Source organism: Rhinoraja longicauda, chromosome 7, assembly GCF_053455715.1.
Source record: "Rhinoraja longicauda isolate Sanriku21f chromosome 7, sRhiLon1.1, whole genome shotgun sequence".
Taxonomy (NCBI): domain Eukaryota; kingdom Metazoa; phylum Chordata; class Chondrichthyes; order Rajiformes; family Arhynchobatidae; genus Rhinoraja; species Rhinoraja longicauda.
The window spans coordinates 39,944,704-39,963,111 of record NC_135959.1 but is presented as its reverse complement, the minus strand read 5'-3'; the positions used below and the strand labels follow the sequence as shown (position 1 = coordinate 39,963,111).

The window sequence follows — 18,408 nt, the reverse complement described above, 5'->3', positions numbered from 1 at the left end:
GCTTTAACCTTTTTGTTTGGTAATAAAGATTTCAATTTTTTTATGTGCGCTGATACCAAAATAAGTATTAAACCTTCAGCAGGAGTTGTTACATGGCGTTACTTTGCAAGAAGAATTAATTTAAAATTAACCAGTACTCGTCATTCTATCCAGCCTGAGGAGGGTAGGGTTTGCAAGGATTAATGACTTAAAAACAGGCATTATTCTGTCTGTAGTAATGTTGCTGCCTAATTATATTTATGGACTTTTTCTTCATCTCTAACAACCCTGCTTTTAGTGTGATCATCATCACAGCTTATGCTGAATTAAACAATCATAAACAGAATAATTCACAATGGCAGGCTTATTATTAGCTTAGTTTAGAGATACATCATGGAAACAGGCCTTCGGCCCACCAAGTCCACTCCGACCATCGATCACCATGCACACCAGTTCTACGTTATCCCACTTTCTCACCACCCCCTGCACACTAGGGGCAATTTTACAGAATTCAATTAACCTATAAACCTGCACGTCTTTGGCATGTGAGTGGAAACTGATCTTCCGACTGTTGTGATGTGGAGGGTGGGGAGGGAGGGGAGAAAACTGGAAGCGAGGTGTTGGCAGGATAAAACCAGGCGAGTGATAAATGGATACAGGTGAGTTGGGGGGGGGGGGGGGGAGTGAGGGGGGTGATTGGCAGATGATTTTAACAAAGGCCAGAGATGTCTGGTGTCAGGACAATAGCCTCCTCTTGAATGTCACTAAAACTAAAGAGCTGATTGTGGACTTTAGAAGGGCTCAACATCCAAGGACGTACACGCCATTGGGGATAAATGGGTCTACTGTGGATACGGTGAGCAGTTTTAAATACTTGGGAGTCCACATCACAGAGGATCTGACATGGACAACGCACATTGCAGCACTGGTGGGTAAGGCAAAGCAGCGCCTTTACCACCTTAGACAGCTGAGGAAATTCAGAGTGTCTCTGAGGATCCTTCATTGCTTCTACTCTGGGGCTGTAGAGAGCATCCTGTCCGGCAACATCACAGTCTGGTTTGGGAACAGCTCTGCCCAGGACAGGATGGCCCTGCAGAGAGTAGTGCGTTCGGCAGAACGCACCATGGGAACTACACTCGTCCCCCTGCAGGACCTATACATCAGGAGGTGCAGATCCAGAGCAGGCAAGATTATGAGGGACCCCTGTCAACCCAGCAACGGACTGTTCCAGATGCTACGGTCAGGCAAACGCCTCCGCTGTCATGCTGTGAAAACGGAGAGGATGAGACGGAGTTTCTTCCCACAGGCCATCAGGACTGTTAACTTTTATAACTCCAGGGACTAAATTTTGTCTTCTCTATATTAACTTTATTAACTTTATTTATATGCTGTAACTGTAATTCTTTTTTTGTGCACAATCCGCAGGCATTGCCACTTTCATTTCACTGCACATCGTGTATGTGTATGTGACAAATAAACTTGACTTGACTTGACTTGACTTGAAAGGACAAAACGAGAGGCATGTTTGTTACTTGACGTGTTTTATGGCCAAGATGACCACACCCATTGTAGTATTAACACCACAGTTAAAGTGTCTGAACTCGTGTGTAATCTAGTCCCCATATATCTAATCAAAGCACGTGGATACCAATCTATAAATGCAATACTCTCACAATGAGTGCAAACAGTGAATCAGTCTCTATCTAATAGCTAAATGATGGTGCCAGAGCAGACTGTAATACACATTTGTCATTGTGTACTGTGGTATTCTAACGGTGAATTCCATTATATTGCTGAGACACTTACTAAATTGCTGATTCATCAAAGGAGCCTTAGAAATGGTTCTGTGAGTTTCGTATGAGGTAAAGCACAGATCAATTGAGCTTTGTTGAAATCTGTGGCCTGAAAATCAACCTGCATTGCTCGATCTTTAAAAAAAAGTATAATATAAAGTGGTTGCTAACCATTTGAATTTCCCTTCCCAGTCCCTTTCTGTCCTGGGCCTCCTCCATTGTCAGAGTGAGGCCACATGCAAACTGGAGGAACAGCACCTCATATTCTGCTTGGGTATCTTGCAACCCGACAGTATGAACATTGAGTTCTCCAATTTTAGGTAACTAAGCAAGACCCCCTCCCTCCTCTTTTATCTCCCCCCTCACTCCTTCATGTGCCGCACCTGGATGTGCTCCGATTTCTCCCACCATTTCCCCCCCCCCCCCTAATTTACCCTTCCTTGTCCCCTTCCACCTACATCCCTTCCTCTGGTCTCACAATTAAAGCCATTTATCTCCTAATCTCACAGCTTTTCATCCCTGGCATCTGCAATAATGCCAGAGATGAAAAAACTGGCAGATAAGGAGACAAGAGACCACACCGACCATCGATCACGTGTTCCCACGGGGTCTATGTTATCTTACATTCACAACCACTCCCTGCACATTAAGGGCAATTTACAGACGCCAATTAACCTACAAACCCACACGTCTTCGAGACCTGGGAGGAAACTAGAGCACCCAGAGGAAACCCTTGCGGTCACAGGGAGAACACGCAAGCACCACATAGACAGCACGCAAGGTCAGGATCGAACCCAGGTCTCTGGCACTGTGAGGCAGCAGCTCTACCCACTGTGCTGCGGGGATATTTGTTGAAGTTGGGTGAAGATAGTATCATGATTGAAATGTTCCTTTTTCACACAGCTTGGTTTATAGCCATACAGCACGGAAACAGGTCCTTCTGTACAACTCACCCATGCCAACCAAGATGCCCCATCTGCATTTGCCTGCATTTCATCAATATCCCTCTAAACCTTTCCTATCCATGTACCTGTCCAAATGTCTTTAAAGAGAACATAGGTTTAAGGTGAAGGGGAAAAGATTTAATAGGAATCTGAGGGGAAACCTTTTCACACAAAGGGTGGTGGGTGTATGGAACAAGCTGCCAGAGGAGGTAGTTGAGGTTGGGACTATACCAACGTTTAAGAAACAGTTAGACAGGTACATGGACAGTACAGGTTTGGAGAGATATGGACCAAATCAGACAGGTGGAACTAGTGTAGCTGTTGGCCAGTGTGAGCAAGTTGGGCCGAAGGGCCTGTTTCCGCACTGTATCACTCTATGACTCTAAATGCTGTTATTGTACCTGCCTCAACTACCTCCTTTGGCAGTTCATTCCATATACTCACCCTCTCAGTGTAAAAGTTGCCCCTCAGGTTCCTCCTTAATGTTTTCTCTCTCACCTGTTCTTGATTCCCCTACTCGAAAAAGACTATTTCTCTCATGATTTAATACTTTTCTATAATGTAGATGGGGCATCGTTGTCGGCATGGGCAAGGTGGTCCAAAAGGCCTGTTTCCTTGCTGTATGATTCTATAACTCTATATATACAATCGTCACACTCAAGTACAATAGGTAGAGCAAAGGGGAATATAATGAGTGCAGAATATAGTTTTCAGCTTTGTACCGCATCAGTTCCAGAGGCAAAATCCAATGTTAACAATGGGGTAGAGGTGAACCGGACAGTACTCTAGCTTGTGGAATGTCTGTTCAGAAGTCTGATAACCGAGGGGAAAAAGCGGCTCCTGTGTCTGGAGGTGTGAAGGAAGCAGTTTGTTTCGCAGTAAATTGAACACAGAACAATAAAGCACAAAAACAGGCCCTTCGGCCCACAATGTCTGTGCCGAACATGATGCCAAGACTATCTCTCAACTACCTGCACATGATCCAGATCCCTCCATTTCCTGCATATCCATGTGCCTATCCAAAAGTCTCTTAAACACCACTATCGTACCTGCCTCCTCCACTACCTCCTGGAAGCGTATTCCAGACACTCACCACCCTTTGTGCAAAAGATTTGCCCTGCATATCTCCTTTAAACTTTGCCCCTGTCACCTCGAAGCCATGTGCTCTAGTGTTTCATTATTTTCCATCCTGGGAAAAAGGTTCTGACTGTCTACCCTATCTATGCCTCTCATAATTTTATACTTCTATCAGGTCTCCCCACAACCTCTGGCGTTCCAGAGAAAACAATCCAGGTTTGTCTGAACTCTCCCTGCAGCTAATATCCCCTAATCCAGGTAGCACTCTGGCAATCCTCCTCTCCACCTTTTTCAAAGCCTCCACATCCTTCCTGTAATGGGGCGCCCAGAACTGCACACTATAACTCCAAATGCGGCCTAACCATTGTCCTATAAAGTTGCTTCGTGACTTTCTGTCTCTAATAATGCCCCAACTGATGAAGGCAAACGTATCATATGCCTTCTTTATCACTCTTTCTACTTGTGTTGGCACATGTTTCTGTTGGCAAGAATTAATCTACTTACACCATCCTTGCATCTCTGGAGTTCAGAGTAACTACGCTTGGTTAGCACTCTGACTGCCAGAGGATGCACTTACACCCACGCACAAGGCTGCGGGAAAGATTGATGTGGAAATTGTGAATAATTACTTACTCATAAAATTATAATTCTGGATCTCCAACTGTACTGACACTAAAGTGACAAAAATATACCCAGTAGATTCGAAAATAACACCATGGCAATGATTTTATAAATGTTAACCCTTCCCTCACTGCAGAAGTTTCAGAGAACATAGAACATGGAACACTAAATAGTACAGCAGAAGAACAGGCCCTTCAGCCCACAATGTCTGTACCCCCAACATAATGCCGAATTAAACTAATCTCCTCTATATCCATGCACCTATCTAAAAGAATCTTAAACGTCGCTATCGTTTCTGCCTCCACCACCACTTCTGGCAGCATATTCTAGGCACTCACCACCCTCAGTGCAGAATAACTTGCTCCGCACATCTATGTACTAAAACTCTCATTTGTTTGTTTGTTTGTTCCTGAACTACAGCCAAAGGGGGAGTGAAGGAGGAGGGGTTGAGGAGGGGAGGGGGAGTGGAGAGGAGGGAGGGGGTGGAGGGGGGAGAGAGGGGGAGAGGGAGGGAGAGGGTGGGGGGGAGGGGTGGGGGGAGAGGGGAGGGGGGAGGAGGGAGTAGAGGGTGCTGCACCAATACAGGAGAGGCAACCCTAGGGGGGAGGGGGAGGGGGAGGGAGGGAGGGGGGAAGGGAATGGGGGGAGGGGAGGGCAGAGGGGAGTGGGGGTGGAGAGGGTACTGCACCAATACAGGAGAGGTAACCCTAGGAAGGAAAGGGGGACGGGGTTAGAGGGGGGAGGGGATTAGGGAGGGAGGGTAGGGAGGGGAAGGGAGGCAAGGGGGGAGGGAGAGGGGGAGGTGGAGGGAGGGAGGTGTGGAGGGGAGGGGGGAGTGGGGGAGGAGTGGGTGCTGCACCAATGCAGGAGTGGTTTGGGCCCAACGGGTCCACTTGGTCTAGTCTCCTTTAAACTTTCCTTGATCCTGTCCGACACAAGGTACAGAAGTTTGAGAACATGCACCACCAGACTCAGGAACAGCTTCTTCCCCTCTGTTATCAGACTTCTGAACAGTCCTTCCATAAGCTAGGGTATCTATTGTACCTGGATTTGAATTAATTGTATCTATGTATAGTATCTCAACCTGAAACGTCACCCATTCCTTCTCTCCCGAGATGCTGCCTGTCCCGCTGAGTTACTCCAGCATTTTGTGTCTATCTTCGGCATATCTGACCTAATTGGATAGCATGCAAAACATAGCTTTTCATTGTACCTCTGTATATGTGACAATAATAAACCTAAACCTATCTGCAGAAAGAAATGGACAGACAGCATTTCGGGTCAGAACCCTGCTTCAAACGTCACTTATTCATTCCCTCCACAGATGCTGCTTGACTCGCTGAGTTCCTCCAGCACTTGTGTAAGAAAATAACTTCAGATGCTGGTACAAATCGAAGGTATTTATTCACAAAATGCTGGAGTAACTCAGCAGGTCAGGCAGCATCTCAGGAGAGAAGGAATGGGTGACGTTTCGGGTCGAGACCCTTCTTCAGACTGTGTGTTTCTCCAGCACTTTGTGTTTTAATGAAGGTCTTTACATTTATTTAGCAGTACCCAATGAGAAATCAAAGTTTCACTTGTTGTCATAAAGGATTATATTTCTAATTTAGTACCTTACTCCATAGAAAAAAAAGCTTCATTTTGAGAAAATAGTATTGTTCATAGGATTATTTAGAGCTATATCAAGAGACATAATCACTAATATGTACAGCTGCAACAAATTTCAAATTATTGTACTTACCATTGGCATTTCCTGAAATAAACGTATGGAAGACAGTCTGTCTAAAACAATAATGTGACATAATTTACTTCAAAATAATTAATCCAAGTAAAGTCATTCAGTATCAGTAAAAAAAATGCCAGCAATGACTAGTTTAGTTTAAAGATACTGTGTGGAAACAGGCCCTGCTGCCCATCAAGATCACCCGTTCACACTAGTTCCAAGTTATCCCATTTCCATATCCACTCCCTGCACACTAAGTACAATTTACAGAGGCCAATTAACCTACAAATCCGCACGTTTTTGGGACGTGGGAGGAAACCGGAGAACCTGGAGAACGCCCACAGAGGGTTTATGTATATTTTGTGCAAACTCCACGAAGACAGCACCCGAGGTCAGGATCAAACCCGGGCCTCCAGTGCCGTGAGACAGCAGCTCTGTCTGCTACATCATTGTGCCGCCCCAATTTTGTGATGTTTTGGATTTGACTTTCCTGCTGCCCTGTACTCTGCCTGAGGTAAACAATTAACCTGAAGTTTTGATGTAGTCATACAACATGAAAATAGACACCGGCCCAACGTCCATACCAACCAAAATGTCCTTTAAATGTTGTTATTGCACCTGCCTCAACTACTTCCTCTGGCAGCTCGTTCCATATACCCACCATCCTCTGTGCGAAAAAAAATGTCCACAGGTTCTTAGTACCTGCCTCAACTACCTTCTCTGGTAGCTAATTCCATACACCCACCGCCCTTTGTGAAAAGTTGGCCCTCAGATTCCTATTAAATCTTTCCTCAATGTCCTATGCTTTTTGATACCTCCACTCTGGGTAAAAGACTCTGTGCATTCAAAAACAATTTCAGTGGGTTTGATGGTCCATCCTAACTAGTCTCATTAAGTCATAGTCATACAGCATGGATATAAGAAAATAACTGCAGATGCTGGTACAAATCGATTTATTCACAAAATGCTGGAGTAACTCAGCAGGTCAGGCAGCATCTCGGGAGAGAAGGAATGGGTGACGTTTCGGGTCGAGACCCTTCTTCAGACTGATGTCGGGGGTGGGACAAAGGAAGGATATAGGTGGAGACAGGAAGATAGAGGGAGATCTGGGAATTTCCATCCTGCCCTTAAATATACCTGGACTATCTCTGACATCTCCCTCCCGTTTCTGGACCTCACCATCTCCATCACAGGAGAAAAATTAGTGACGGACATTTATTACAAGCCCACCGACTCGCACAGCTATCTGGACTACACTTCTTCCCACCCGGTCCCCTGCAAAAAGTCTATCCCCTACTCCCAATTCCTCCGTCTACGCCGCATCTGTGCCCGGGATGAGGTGTTTCAGACTAGGGCTTCCGAGATGTCCTCGTTTTTCAGAAAACGGGGCTTCCCCTCCTCCATTATAGATGAGGCTCTCACTAGGGTCTCTTCTACATCCCGCAGCTCCGCTCTTGCTCCCCATCCCCCCACTCGCAACAAGGACAGGATCCCCCTCGTTCTCACCTTCCACCCCACCAGCCAGCGGATCCAACATATCATCCACCAACATTTCCGTCACCTACAACAGGACCCCACCACTGGCCATATCTTCCCATCCCCTCCCCTCTCTGCATTCCGCAGAGACCGTTCCCTCCGCAACTCCCTGGTCCACTCGTCCCTTCCTACCCAAACCACCCTAACCCCGGGCACTTTCCCTTGCAACCGCACGAGATGCAACACCTGTCCCTTTACCTCCCCCCTCAACTCCATCAAAGGACCCAAACATTCTTTCCAGGTGAGACAGAGGTTCACCTGCACCTCCTCCAACCTCATCTATTGCATCCGCTGCTCTAGATGTCAACTCATCTATATCGGCGAAACCAAGCGCAGGCTCGGCGATCGCTTCGCTGAACACCTGCGCTCGGTCCGCATTAACGCCACTGATCTCCCGGTGGCCCAGCACTTCAACTCACCCTCCCATTCCCAGTCTGACCTCTCTGTCATGGGCCTCCTCCAGTGCCATAGTGAGGCCCGCCGGAAATTGGAGGAGCAGCACCTCATATTTCGCCTGGGCAGTTTGCGGCCCGGTGGTATGAACGTTGACTTCTCCAACTTCAGATAGCTCCTCTGTCCCTCCCTTCCCCTCCTCCTTCCCAGATCTCCCTCTATCTTCCTGTCTCCACCTATATCCTTCCTTTGTCCCACCCCCGACATCAGTCTGAAGAAGGGTCTCGACCCGAAACGTCACCCATTCCTTCTCTCCCGAGATGCTGCCTGACCTGCTGAGTTACTCCAGCATTTTGTGAATAAATCGAGTCATACAGCATGGAAACAGGCCCTTCACCCCTACTTGCCCACGTTGACCAGGATGTCCCATCTCCACTAGTCCCACCTGCCCACGTTTAGCCCATATCTCTCCAAAATATTCCTGTCCATGTACCTGTCCATGTGGCTTTTAATTAGCAGAAATTAAAGTGCACTCTGCAATACAGTGATGCAGCAGTAGAGTTGTTTCCTCACAGTGCCAGAGACCCAGGCTCGATCCTGACTATGGGTGCTGTCTGTACGGAGTTTGTACGTTCTCCCTGTGACCACGGTGCACCAGTTCCTCCAAGGACATGCGGGATGTAAGTTAATTGGCTTCTTTAAAATTGTCCCCGGTGTGTAGGATAGAACTGGTGTACGGGGTGATCGCTGGTCGGCACGGACTAGATCTTTTTCCATGCTGTATCTCAAAGGTCTAAAGTCTAAAACAAGGAATGAAAACTGTTGTCTGTGTAAATACTTACCAGCAGGATTGCCACGAGTACACTCGACCTTCTCTTCCAACATTCTGATCTGCCTCTCCAGTTGCAGATTCAGCTCCTGTTGAGTTTCAAATCTGGTTTTCCATTCATTCCCTAAAGATGGATGAAAATTTAAAAATACTTTTGCTTTACTGCACGGTGAATGTGCTTGCAGTGTATTAGTGGGGCTTTGTATTGGAGAACTTTACAAGCGTGCAAATCTATACACTAAAACTCTTGTCTGTTTGTTTGTTCCTGAACTACAGCCACAACGGTACACGGTAGCGCGACAATGTTTGGCCCACCTTACTCACCATCGTCCTGTGGTGCTATGGATGATGTTTCATTCAAATTGGTGTTATATTTTTAAAGTTATTCACATTTTAATGTTTAAAGCCTGGGCCTGGCGCTGGGCCTACCCTCGGCTCCCCTGTCCCCCTCCTGTCCCCAGCCGGCTCAGCGCCTTCCTCACGCCGCCCAGAGTCCATCCTACTTTTAATCCCTTCATCCAAGTCATTAATGTATATTGTAAATAGCTGCGGTCCCAGCACTGAGCCTTGCGGTACCCCACTAGTCACTGCCTGTCATTCTGAAAGGGACCCATTTATCCCCACTCTTTGCTTTCTGTCTGTCAACCAATTTTCTATCCATGTCAGTACCCTACCTCCAATACCATGTGCTCTAATTTTGCCCACTAATCTCCTATGTGGAACCTTGTCGAAGGCTTTCTGAAAGTCGAGGTACAACACATCCACTGGCTCTCCTGTCAATTTTCCTAGTTACATCCTCAAAGAATTCCAGAAGATTAGTCAAGCATGATTTCCCCTTCGTAAATCCATGCTGACTCGGAATGATCCTGTTACTACTATCCAAATGCTCCGCAATTTTGTCTTTTATAATTGACTCCAGCATCTTCCCCACCACCAATGTCAGACTAACTGGTCTATAATTTCCCGTTTTCTCTCTCCCTCCTTTCTTAAAAAGTGGGGCAACATTAGCTACCTTCCAATCCACAGGAACTGTTTTCTGAATCTATAGAACATTGGAAAATGATCACCAATGCGTCCACAATTTCTAGCGCCACCTCCTTAAGTACCCTGGGATGCAGACCATCAGGCCCTGGGGATTTATCAGCCTTCAGTCCCATCAGTCCACCCAACACCATTTCCTGCCCAATGTGGATTTCCTTCAGTTCCTCCGTCACCCTAGGATCTCTTGCCACTAGAACATCTGGGAGATTGCTTGTATCTTCCTTATCTCTCCACTCGCTGCATATTCTTATGCCCATCCGAAAGTCTTTTAAATGCCACTATCATATCTACCTTCACCACCACCCCACGCAGTGCATTCTAAATCATCTTGGTAAGCATGGACGAGTTGGGCCGAAGGGTCATTTCTGTACTGAATGACTCTTTGACATAATTCTAAAAAATGCTCTCCTTGCCGAAAGCGTGCACGTCTCAATAACAAAAGGAAAAAACATCCCTGATGTCCAATGGATTAAAAAAATAATTACTGAGTTCAAACTTCAGTGTAAGTTTTGAGTAAAAGGCAGCCAGTACCATCAGAGTCCCACACCACCCTGGCCACACTCACACCTTGCTGCTATCAATCTATGAAAATATAGATCCTGATCAGATATTATGGTGCATATAAAATTCTGAGAGGCATAGATAGGATAGACTGATAGGGTGGAATTGTCAAACACCCGAGGGCATAGGTTTAAGGCGAGAGGGGCAAAGTTCAAAGGAGATATGCGGGGCAGGTTTTTGTTTACACAGGATGGTGGGTGCCTGGAACGTGCTGCCATGGGTGATGGTGGAGGCAGGTATGATAGTGACATTTAAGAGGCTTTCAGATAGGCACATGGATATGCAGGGAATGGAGGGATATGGATCACGTTCAGGCAGAGGTGTTTAGTTTAACTTGGCATCATGTTCAGCATGGACATTGTGGGCCGAAGGGCCAGTTCCTGTGCTGCACTGTTCTATGTTGTTTGATGATGAATCCTGCCAAAGGTTTCTGAAATTATGATTGTTCTTTAAAATCCATTTAGGGATGCAAATCTTTATGTACCTTCATCTTCAATAGTGTTGATTCGTTTCTCTAGCTGAGATACTAGATTTCTTAGTTCAGAGGCAGATTGTTCAAGCATGTCTCTATATTAAAAACAAAACATAATTTAAGTTTAGGTTTATTATTGTTGCGTGTACCAAGCTTTGTTTTGCATGCTATCCAGTCAGATCTGATACACCATACATAGATACAATCAAATCAAATTCAAGCATAATTGGTACAGAAAAGAGGAAGATACAGGGTGCAGAATACAGTTCTCAGTATTGTAGCGCATCAGTTCCACAGACAAAGTCCAATGTCCACAATGGGTTAGAGGGGAACAGACAGTACTCTAGCTTATGGAAGGCCCGTTCACAATCCAGATAACAGAGGGGAAGGAGCTGTTCCTGATAGTCCACTGAAATAAACAGCCATTTCAGCAAAAATTACACCAGTGAGTTTTTAATGCAAAGAAAATGTGGTATTATACATTGTATTATTTCCCACTGACCATTTTGCAGTGTCTGGTTATAATAAACATTTGCAAAGGGCATCCCATATTTGCATTAAATGCTTAAAATAGGTTTGTTGCCATGGTTCCCATAAATGCAGGCAGGAGTTACCTCTTGTATATTTATGCAACATTCCTAGACAGATTACCACCAATGCATTCTTAGTTACTGTATTACATTTATTTTTGAAAGGCTTATAATACCGTACAATACATTATCAATATAGTTATTCATCTACGTCTACCAATTATATTAGCCATGATCAGCCATGATCGCATTGATCAGCCATGATCGCATTGAATGGCGGTGCTGGCTCGAAGGGCTGAATGGCCTACTCCTGCACCTATTGTCTATTGTCTATTGACCCACATTCATTTTGGTTCCTATCGGCAATTGTTATATCGGGGACGTATTTTGTGTAGGGCAGAAAGTTCATGTTTATAAGTCGTAGGAGCAGAATTAGACCATTTGGTTCAACGAGTCTACTCCTCCATTCATCATGGCTGGTCAATCCTTCCCTCTCAACTCCATTTTCCTGCCTTCACCCTATAACCTCTGACACCCTTACTAATCAAGAACTTGTCAATCTACGCTTTAGAAATACCCAGAAAATCCCAAAAATTACCTCCACAGCTATCTGTGGCAATGAATTCCACAGATTCACCACCCTCTGATTAAAGAAATTCCCCTCATCTCGGTTGTAAAGGTACATTCTTTTATTCTGAGATTGTGCCCTCTGGTCCTAGACTCTCGCACTAGTTCCCACTAGTGGAAAAATCCTCTCTACATCCACTCTATTCAGTACGTTTCAACGATGTCCCCCCTCATTCTTCTAAACTCCAGCAAGTACAGGCCCAATGCTGTCAAACGATCATCATATGTTAACCCAAACATCTCCGGGATCATTCTCGTAAACCTCCTTTGAACTCTCTCCAATGCCAACACATCCCTCTTCAGATATGGGGACCAGAACTGCGGCCAATACTCCTGACGAGTGACTTATAAAGCCTCAGCATCACATCCCTGCTTTTATATTCTAGTCCTCTCGAAATAAATTCTAACATTGCATTCCGCACTATTGATTCAACTTGCAAATTAAGCTTTTGGGAATCCTGCACCAGCACTCCCAAGTCCCTTTGCACCTCCAATTTCGGAATCCTCTCAACGTTTAGTCTACGCTTTATTCCTACTACCAAAATGCATGATTTCACACTTTGTTAAGCTGTATTCCATCTGCCACTTCTTAGCCTACTCTCCCAACCTGTCCAAGTCCTTCTGCTGAGTCCCTGCTTTCTCTACACTATCTGCCCCTCCATCTTTGTATCATTTGCAAATTTGGCCACAAAGCTATCAATTCCATCATCCAAATCATTAATATACAACGTGAAGAGTAGCAGCCCCAACACCAACCCCTGCAGAATACCGCTAGTCACTGGCAACCAACCAGAAAAATACCCCTTTGTTCCCACTCATTGCCTTCTGCCATTCAGCCATCCTTCTACCCATGCTACAGAAGGCAGACTGTCACGTTGTGTCACAGCTTGGTTCGGCAACAGCTCTGGCCTGGTCCACCAGAAATTACAGTCAGTGTGGATGTCCATTACACAGACCAGACTTCCCATCATTGATGCATCTACACTTCACGCTGCCTCCGTAAATCAGCCGAATGGTGTAAACGGGTGGGAGCTGGGGACATCGGACGTGAGGAGCAAGGACCAGTAGGAGGGTGGACTGGGGTATTGTCTCCGGTGCCTGCAGGAGTGCCCACGGGACACAAAGATGGTCGGGCGTGGAGAGGAGAGGGACATCGGTTCGTGGGAATTGCTCCTGTATACCAAGCGCACGGGCCGACCGGACTTTGAAAACTGGCGCCAATTATGGCGCTGCCTGCATGTGTAATACATGCAAAATGAATTTCACTTCGCAGTTGTATATGTGGGAAATAAAGCACTATTGACTATTGAACATAATCAACGACTTGTCCCACCCTGGTCATCCTTTTTCTCCCAGCTCCCGTCCGGCAGAAGGTTCAGAAGTTTGAAACCGCGCACTAGCAGGCTCAGGAACAGCTTCTTCCCCTCTGTATTCAGGCTTCTGAACGGCCCTTCCATAAGTTGCCAGACTTTTGCCATGACTTGAGGGTTCAAACTCTAGGGAGAGGTTGGGCAGGCTGGGACTTTATTCCTTGGAGCATATGAGGATGAAGAGTAATCTTATAGAAATTGAGAAGATTGTGAGGGGATCAGATAGTGTAAATGCAGAGTGCCTTTAACCGAGAGTAGGGGAATCAAGAACCAGAGGACACAGGTGTAAGGTGAGAAGAGAAAGATTTAATAGGAATCTAGGGGCCAACTCTTCACACAGAGGGTGGTGGGTATATAGAATGAGCTGCCAGAGAAGGTAGTTGAGACAGGCACTATAACATCATTTAAATACACTTGGACAGGTGCATGGATAGGAAATATTTAGAGAGATGTGGACAATACACAATCAGGTGTGACTAGTGTACATGGGGCATCTTTGGAGCATGGGGAAGCTGGGCTGAAGGGCCTGTTTCTGTGCTGTATGACTCTTTGACTAGAATACTGTCTGATTCACCTCTACCCCATTCCAGACATTGGACTTTGTCTCTGGAAAGGATGTGCTACAATACTGAACTATATTCTGCACTCTGTATCTTCCCCTTTGCTCTACCTATTGTACTTGCGTTTGATTTGATTGTATTTATGTATCGTATATTCTAATCCAATTGGACAGCATGCAAAACAAAGCCTTTCACTGTACCTCAGTACATGTTAAGTTTAAACCTAAACCAGAAAGTAGGCAGAGCCCTGCTGACAAGGTATGCAACATCCCATTCTTGATAAATATAAATCATGTTCGCACAGGGAAAAGGCACACAGTGTCATAGAGCTGTATAGCATAGGAACAGGCCCTTCAGCCCATCTTGTCCAGGACAACCAAGTTGGCATACTGGGTTAGTCCCATCTACCTGCATTTGCCCCATTACCCTCTAAACCCTTGCCATATATCTGTAGTAACTTTTAAATTTCATAATTGTATATCTGCTTCTATAGCTTCCTCTGGCAGCTCATTCCAGATACGGACTATCCTCTGAGTGAAAAAGTTGCCCCTGAGGTCCCTCTTAAATCTTTTCTCTCACACCTTAAGCCAATGCCCTCTAGTTTTAGAATCCTCTACCTGGGGAAAGGGTGCAGAGGATGGTTGCCAGACATTGTGGGCTGAAGGGCCTGTAAGCGGAAGTGGCTGCGCCTAACGGCTGCGGCTCGCTAGCAGTCTGTTCGTCTTTTTTCCTTTTTTTTTTGTTGTGTGTCGGTGTTGGGATGGTTTTATTGTATTTGTTTTTTGGTTGTGTATGTGTGGGGGGTGGTGGTGTGGGTGGTGTGGGTGGTGGGGGGGGTGGGGGAAACTTTTCTCTTCCTCACGGCACGGGGTGCGGCTCGGCTGCGGGGCCTAACATCGCCCGGTGCGGCTTGGCCACTGGACTTAACAGTGCCCGGTGCAGCTCGGCCGCGGGACTTAACATCGCCCGGTGCGGCTCGACCACGGGACTTAGCTGCACAAGGCTTGGTCGCAGGGCCTTTCATTGCCCGGCTCGGCCGCGAGACGTTTCAGCGCCCGGTGCGATTCGGTCGCGGGGACTTCCATCCCCTTCCGGGGACTGTGCGGGTCGGTCGGGGACGAGCTGTCTGTCCGTGGGCGTGGGGAAGAGAGTGGAAATTTTGTTGCCTCCATCACAGTGAGGGAGTGTTTGGAGTCACTGTGATGGACGTTTGTGTTGGGGTTATGTGTCTTGTGTTCTTTTTTTCTATGACTGCTATGTAGTTTCGTTCGGTACTTCGGTACCGAATGACAAATAAAGCTCTGTTATACTGTTATACTGTTATACTATGCTGTACTGTTTCATGTTCTATGAAAAAGACTGTGAACGTCCATTTTATTCATGCCCCTCATGATCATGTACACCTCAATAAGGTCACCCTTCAGCCTCCTATGCTCCAAAGGAAGACACTTCACAGATTAATAAAGGTTTGTGCTTTCACAGATGCTGCCTGCCCTGCTGAGATTTTCTAACATTTTTCCATTTGTTGAAAACTTAAATTGGATAAATTTGTGTTTTAATTTATAAATTGTGTTGATTTTACTGCCAGCAGAGGGCGCTCTTGGTCGGTCATGGAGCGAGGGAAGTTGGCTGGACAATGTTCATGCTGAAATTCCAAGAGGTGAGTTGTGTGAAAGGATGTGTGTAACTGGTTCACCAACTCTGGAGAGAAACACAGCAGGTATCATGTACCAGGACATAGCACCCTGTCAGTACAGAGAGCACCCTATCAGTGCAGCCATGCACCACCCCATGGTGTGGACAGACAGCACCCTGAGGTGTGTACAGAAAGCACCCCATCAGTGCAGGGAGCACCCTAAGGTGCGGAGCACCGTGTCAGCACAGACAGCACCCCGTCAGTGCAGGCAGCACCCTGAGGTGCAGGTGGCACCCCATCAGACAGACAGCACTCCATCAGTACAGGGAGCACCCTGAGGTGCGGAGCACCCTGTCACCGCAGACAGCACCCTGTCAGCGCAAACAGCACCCCATCAGGGCAGGGAGCACCCTGTCAGCGCAGACAGCACCCCATCAGACAGCCAGCACCCCATCAGACAGCCAGCACCCCATCAGGGCAGGGAGCACCCTGTAAGTGCAGGGAGCACCTTGTCAGCGCAGACAGCACCCTGTCAGCGCAGACAGCACCCCTTCAGACAGCCAGCACCCCATCAGACAGCCAGCACCCCATCAGACAGCCAGCACCCCATCAGACAGCCAGCACCCATCAGGGCAGGGAGCACTCCGTCAGTGCAGGGAGCACCATGAGGTGCAGGCGGCACCCCTTCAGACAGACAACACCCCATCAGACAGACAGCACCCCATCAGACAGACAGCGCCCCATCAGACAGACGGCACCCCATCAGTGCAGGGAGCACCCTGAGGTGCGGAGCACCCCATCAGACAGACAGCACCCCATCAGACAGACGGCACTCCGTCAGTGCAGGGAGCACCATGAGGTGCAGGCGGCACCCCATCAGACAGACAGCACCCCATCAGACAGACAACACCCCATCAGACAGACGGCACTCCGTCAGTGCAGGGAGCACCCTGTCAATGCTGGGAGCGCCCTGAGGTGCAAACAAAACTCTGTGGTGCCGACAGACAGCACCCTGAGACCTGAGACCTGAGACCCCCAACACCCTCCCTGTTTCCCCTTCCCCTGCCCTGACCTCATGGCCTGTTCCTGCTCCAGCTCCAGCTCCGTGTCCGTGTCGCCCCCCGGCCGGGGCCGCGCCGCCTCCATGTTGTTCCCCCGTTGCCCCGGCGACCGCCCGTCCACGTGACCCGAGCCGGAAGTCGAGTTTCCCGCCAAGCGCGGCCATTCCCCGGGGCGGCGGCGCTGATGGACGGGCCGGGGGGCAGTGCGAGGGAGTACCGGCGGATGAAGGCGCACATCGGTAATCGGTGCACGCGTGGGGCGGGGGATCTCTGCACAGGGTAGACACCTCTCCCCTCCCCTCCCCTCATCCCCTCCACCCGGAGCCCGCACCACCGGCAGCAGTCACAGTGCATGGAAACAGGCCATTCGGCCTCTCTCCTCCTTGCTTGGTGGCCGCATCTAAACAAATCCTTGATAGATTCAAAGTGCTGGAGTAACTCAGCGGGTCAGGCAGCGTCCCTGCAGAACATGGACAGGTGACGTTTCAGGTGGAGAAACTAATAAAATGCTGATCAGTCTGAAGAAAGATCCAGACCCGAAACATCACCTATCCATGTTCTCTCCCGAGATCCTTGCTGCCAGAGTTTCTCCAGCACTTTGTGTTTTTAATTCCAAGTTGCCTTGACATTTATCATGGGAAATTGAAAATCTGTAATTGGTCCATGTTGTCACCTCGATCTCTCTTGATCTTTTCTCCCCCTGAGAAATGTTTTGGGGGATCGACTCGTGTTAAAATAATATTTTAAGTAAGCATAATGGAAGCAATTTCATAAGATGATTATTTATATTGCAGAGAAACTTATTGAAGAATCTTCTCATTTGGCTGGGCACCACAAGAAAATGATGGAACACAATGTTGTGCTTTCAAATCTTTGTCATAATTTTGATGAGGTAATTCAAAGCTGTTTTGCTTGTATTATGTCTGAGCGCCAAAGCGTGTGTAATAGTCATAAAGATGTACAGCACAGAAACAGGCCCATCAGCCCACCTTGTCCAGGCCAAATAGGTTGGCACACTGGGCTAGTCCCATTTGGATCATATTCCCCCTAAACCCTTCCTATCCATATATCTGTCCAAATGTCGTAAAAGTCATTATTGTATCTACTTTGAAAAGTTCCTCTGGCAGCTTATTCCAGATATGGACTACTCACTGGGTGATAAGGTTGCCCCTGAAAATCTCCCTTCTCATCTTAAGCATATGCACTTTAGTTTTCAAATCCCGTGCCCTCCGAAAAAGACTGAGTGAACCAGAAACGTCACCTATCCATGTTCTCCAGGGATGTTGCCTGAACTGCTGAGTTACTACAAAACTTTGTCTCCATTCTTCATCAGTTGTGAAGCAGGACACCACTGCCAATTTTTAATGCAATTATGCAACAATAAATTGAACAATATAAATTTTGTAAAGAGTATCAACGACAATCTTTTGTTTGTAGGTTCAAGGAAAACTGGAACGGGTGGCAGCAGTGAAACCTGGTTGCACGTTACTGAACCATTAATTTTCTTGACATCTTCAGGAACAGAAACAGGCAGTAGAATTACATTGTGATTTATATGGTGTCTTTCACTTCTGATGTGAGTGAATGTTCAATGCTTTTTAACATTGAATTTCTGTTCACATGGCATTATTTCTCGTTCACTAAATAAAATGTTG

The 18,408-nt window shown here is 47.0% G+C and overlaps 1 protein-coding gene and 1 long non-coding RNA gene across 2 annotated transcripts in view; one reads left to right on the top strand and one right to left on the bottom strand.

Moving 5' to 3' along the window:
* ccdc169 (coiled-coil domain containing 169) overlaps positions 1 to 16,990 on the bottom strand; it is a 26,941-nt gene extending 9,951 nt beyond the window's left edge. The window contains 5 exon segments of the mRNA XM_078402343.1: positions 6,156 to 6,196; positions 8,909 to 9,019; positions 10,982 to 11,064; positions 16,765 to 16,921; positions 16,924 to 16,990. Of these exon segments, the coding sequence (XP_078258469.1) occupies positions 6,156 to 6,196; positions 8,909 to 9,019; positions 10,982 to 11,064; positions 16,765 to 16,921; positions 16,924 to 16,990 (459 nt within the window).
* On the top strand, positions 16,877 to 18,408 carry LOC144595183 (uncharacterized). Its single transcript, XR_013547467.1, has 3 exons — positions 16,877 to 16,992; positions 17,548 to 17,645; positions 18,191 to 18,408. It is a non-coding gene; the product is annotated as an uncharacterized LOC144595183 (long non-coding RNA).